Source organism: Cyprinodon variegatus, unplaced genomic scaffold, assembly GCF_000732505.1.
Source record: "Cyprinodon variegatus isolate N-32 unplaced genomic scaffold, C_variegatus-1.0 Scaffold1233, whole genome shotgun sequence".
NCBI classification, from domain to species: domain Eukaryota; kingdom Metazoa; phylum Chordata; class Actinopteri; order Cyprinodontiformes; family Cyprinodontidae; genus Cyprinodon; species Cyprinodon variegatus.
In genome coordinates this window covers 152,834-155,543 of record NW_015151686.1, presented here as the reverse complement: position 1 = coordinate 155,543, position 2,710 = coordinate 152,834, and the positions used below count along the sequence as shown (strand labels likewise).

Genomic DNA, 2,710 nt, shown 5'->3' with positions numbered 1-2,710 from the left:
TAAAGGCCATTTCTCAATCTGTGTACTTGTGCGTTCTCATCTGCTTGTGAAACGTCATTAGCCTTAGCACTAGTGCTGTTCCAATTCACAAGAACAGCAAACAGAGAACAGACAAAAATGCCAGTTGTTGTTCTGACCCTCTTCCTATTTAGCGAGCATGCATCAGAACTGGCTGCCGGCGGAGCCCACGGACTCGTCCCTGCCGCTACCCGGGGCGCCGTCATGGCGGTGGCTGGGGGGCTTCCTCGGGGCTGTCTCCTCCTCCCTTGGTGGTGGTCTGATTTCCGGGGATGGCCCATCCTTGGTGCCTTCGCTCTTGGGGTCCCTTTGGACGTCTGGGGCTTTGGGTCTCCCGGCGCTGGACTCAGTGCTCTGGGGGGTGTGCCTCTCCGGCTCTTCACAACCACTATTCAGCATTTTTCCTTTGGATAAACTTTCCATGCACAAGTTTACCCTCACAAACAACTACAGGTGCTAGGCTTCAGGTACTCAGAGATTCACTTCCATACAGAAAGCCCATATTCTGATCTTCAGGTAACATAGAATACATGTCAGATTAAGTAATACTACTTCAGCAGTAGTATCTAGATGTTACTTTATTGTATCTCTATGTCTTTTGGTTGTGCTGTTCTTTTTTCATCTCTTTGCAGATGATTAAGCAGACAGAAAATGTTTTATCATGATCTCCCTTTTATCTCCTCTCTTTCATCTTTTCTAATTTTTTTCTGTTTTTCCTCTTCCATTCTATTTACATTGCATTGTCCATATAATCTGTAAAATTGCATAAATGAAGCGGAACACTGTGGCAATAGCCGTACTTATTGCGACATTCCCAGACAGGACACTGTTGGGAAAAAGATAATTTGAGGCGAGAATATTATACTTTAAACCATCACTATTTGGCCCATTTACCGATTTAATGCATCATTAAAAACAAACATTTCCGAAGTTGAGAGGACCACGGCTACCAGCGGACCTCCGAGGCTAACGGCAGCCAGGGCTAACATTAGCCTGTCTGCAGCAGCCAGGCTAACATTAGCCCGTCTGCAGCAGCCCTCTCTCAGCATAGCTGCGTGTGAAGGACCGCTGGCTCTGATGGTGATTTCTTTAGTTTTATTTGGGAAAATATTCATTTGATTTGTCTGAGTGTGTCCATCATTATTCCCCCTCTGAATAAAAAAAGTCATAATTTATTATTATCTAAAGACTATTATTAACAGGAGGTGAAAAGCAGCTCTAGACTAGCCGGGCTTGTGATGACGTCACGAAGACTGTTCTGCTCCATTTTACCCAGATTTATGCTGCCTGCTCCCGTTCTCCCCAAGTTCAGACTTTGCTGTGTTCTTCTCAAGAACGTACTTGGCGAGGACACGAGTCCGTACTCACATTCTTGTAAATTGAGAAACGGCCAACATGTGGTGAATCAGTGTTGTGTCGACATATAACCAAGAACTAGAAAAAGAACCTCCTTTAAAGCCGTTCTTTATACTCTGGTAGTGGCANGCCAACATGTGGTGAATCAGTGTTGTGTCGACATATAACCAAGAACTAGAAAAAGAACCTCCTTTAAAGCCGTTCTTTATACTCTGGTAGTGGCAGTAATGTTTCAAAGTCCTTGAGACCACATGGGTGAATATGAAGCCCCGCTAGCGATGTTCTACCTGCGGTTCATCACGTAGGGCGTCTGGTTGACCCACTCCCACCTTCCTGACTTCTCATCCGTCAGACCCACCCAGTAGAACGTACCTCCAGTGTGACGGAACACAAAGTCCTGGACCACAGAGACAAAAAGTAGAAGAGTTAAAGTTTTTACTCAGACGACACAATATTTACCTCCACTGTTAAGAATAAAGTGAGAACTAGTGAGCAGATTTACCCATTCATCATCGCTCATCATTATGACCAGGTGGGACTCGTGTCCGTTGCACCAGTCCCGAGCCTCGTGCCAGGACAGAGCATTCCTACTGAACAAGTAGCAACTGGTGCTGAAACTCTCCCAACCGAGGGGACAGCAGCCATCAGAGAGAGAACCTGAGGAGGCAGAGAAGATGGCGGCGTTCACACTGAACCCATTAGGACTTTGGAACGGAGAACGACCCAGAACCCAGAGGGAGGAACCCTGCTGAGCGTTTGCACTGCCCACCGTTGTTAATGTAGCGATCCAGGGTGCATTTCAGCTTGGCCACCGTCCTGCCGATGGTGTCCAGGGTAGAGAGCTGCTTCAGGGCTTCAGACACTGAGGAGACACAGAGTCAGGGTCCATCAGAGGGTTCTGGAGGTTTCTGTTGTGTTTACGCTCCACGCTGTTCACCTGAGGTCAGCTGCTCCTTATTGCTCTCCACAGAGAACTTCAGCCTCTGGACGTCTTTACCTGTGTCTGCAGCAGATGGCATGGGACAGAGTCAGTTAGGGTGCGGACAGCCCAGGTTCCAGGTGACCTGGACAGGTGTGTTACCTTTAGTGAGCTGCTGGGTGGAGGAATGCCACTCCGTCTGGTTGGACACGGTTTTCTCCAAAGACCAGAGACGGCTCAGTGTGTTGGAGTCTGCAAACAGTCATTGCCCCCACAGGGGCAATTAACCACCAGTTAACTAACAGTCATGTCACATGACCTCAATGCAGAGAAACTCTATTCTGGGATTCAAACCCAGGACCCTCTGGTTGCTAGGATACAGTGGAGCAAACCATCATCCATCCATCATCCAACCAT

The 2,710-nt window shown here is 47.7% G+C and overlaps 1 protein-coding gene across 1 annotated transcript in view; it reads right to left on the bottom strand.

Annotated features, from left to right (window-relative positions):
* Positions 1–1,595: 1,595 nt before the first annotated feature.
* Positions 1,596–2,710, bottom strand: part of LOC107102320 (C-type lectin domain family 10 member A-like) — a 9,598-nt gene continuing 8,483 nt past the window's right edge. The window contains exon 8 of the mRNA XM_015401573.1: positions 1,596–1,771. Within this exon, the coding sequence (XP_015257059.1) occupies positions 1,658–1,771 (114 nt within the window). The 3' untranslated portion in view covers positions 1,596–1,657. The remainder of the gene's footprint in view (positions 1,772–2,710) is intronic.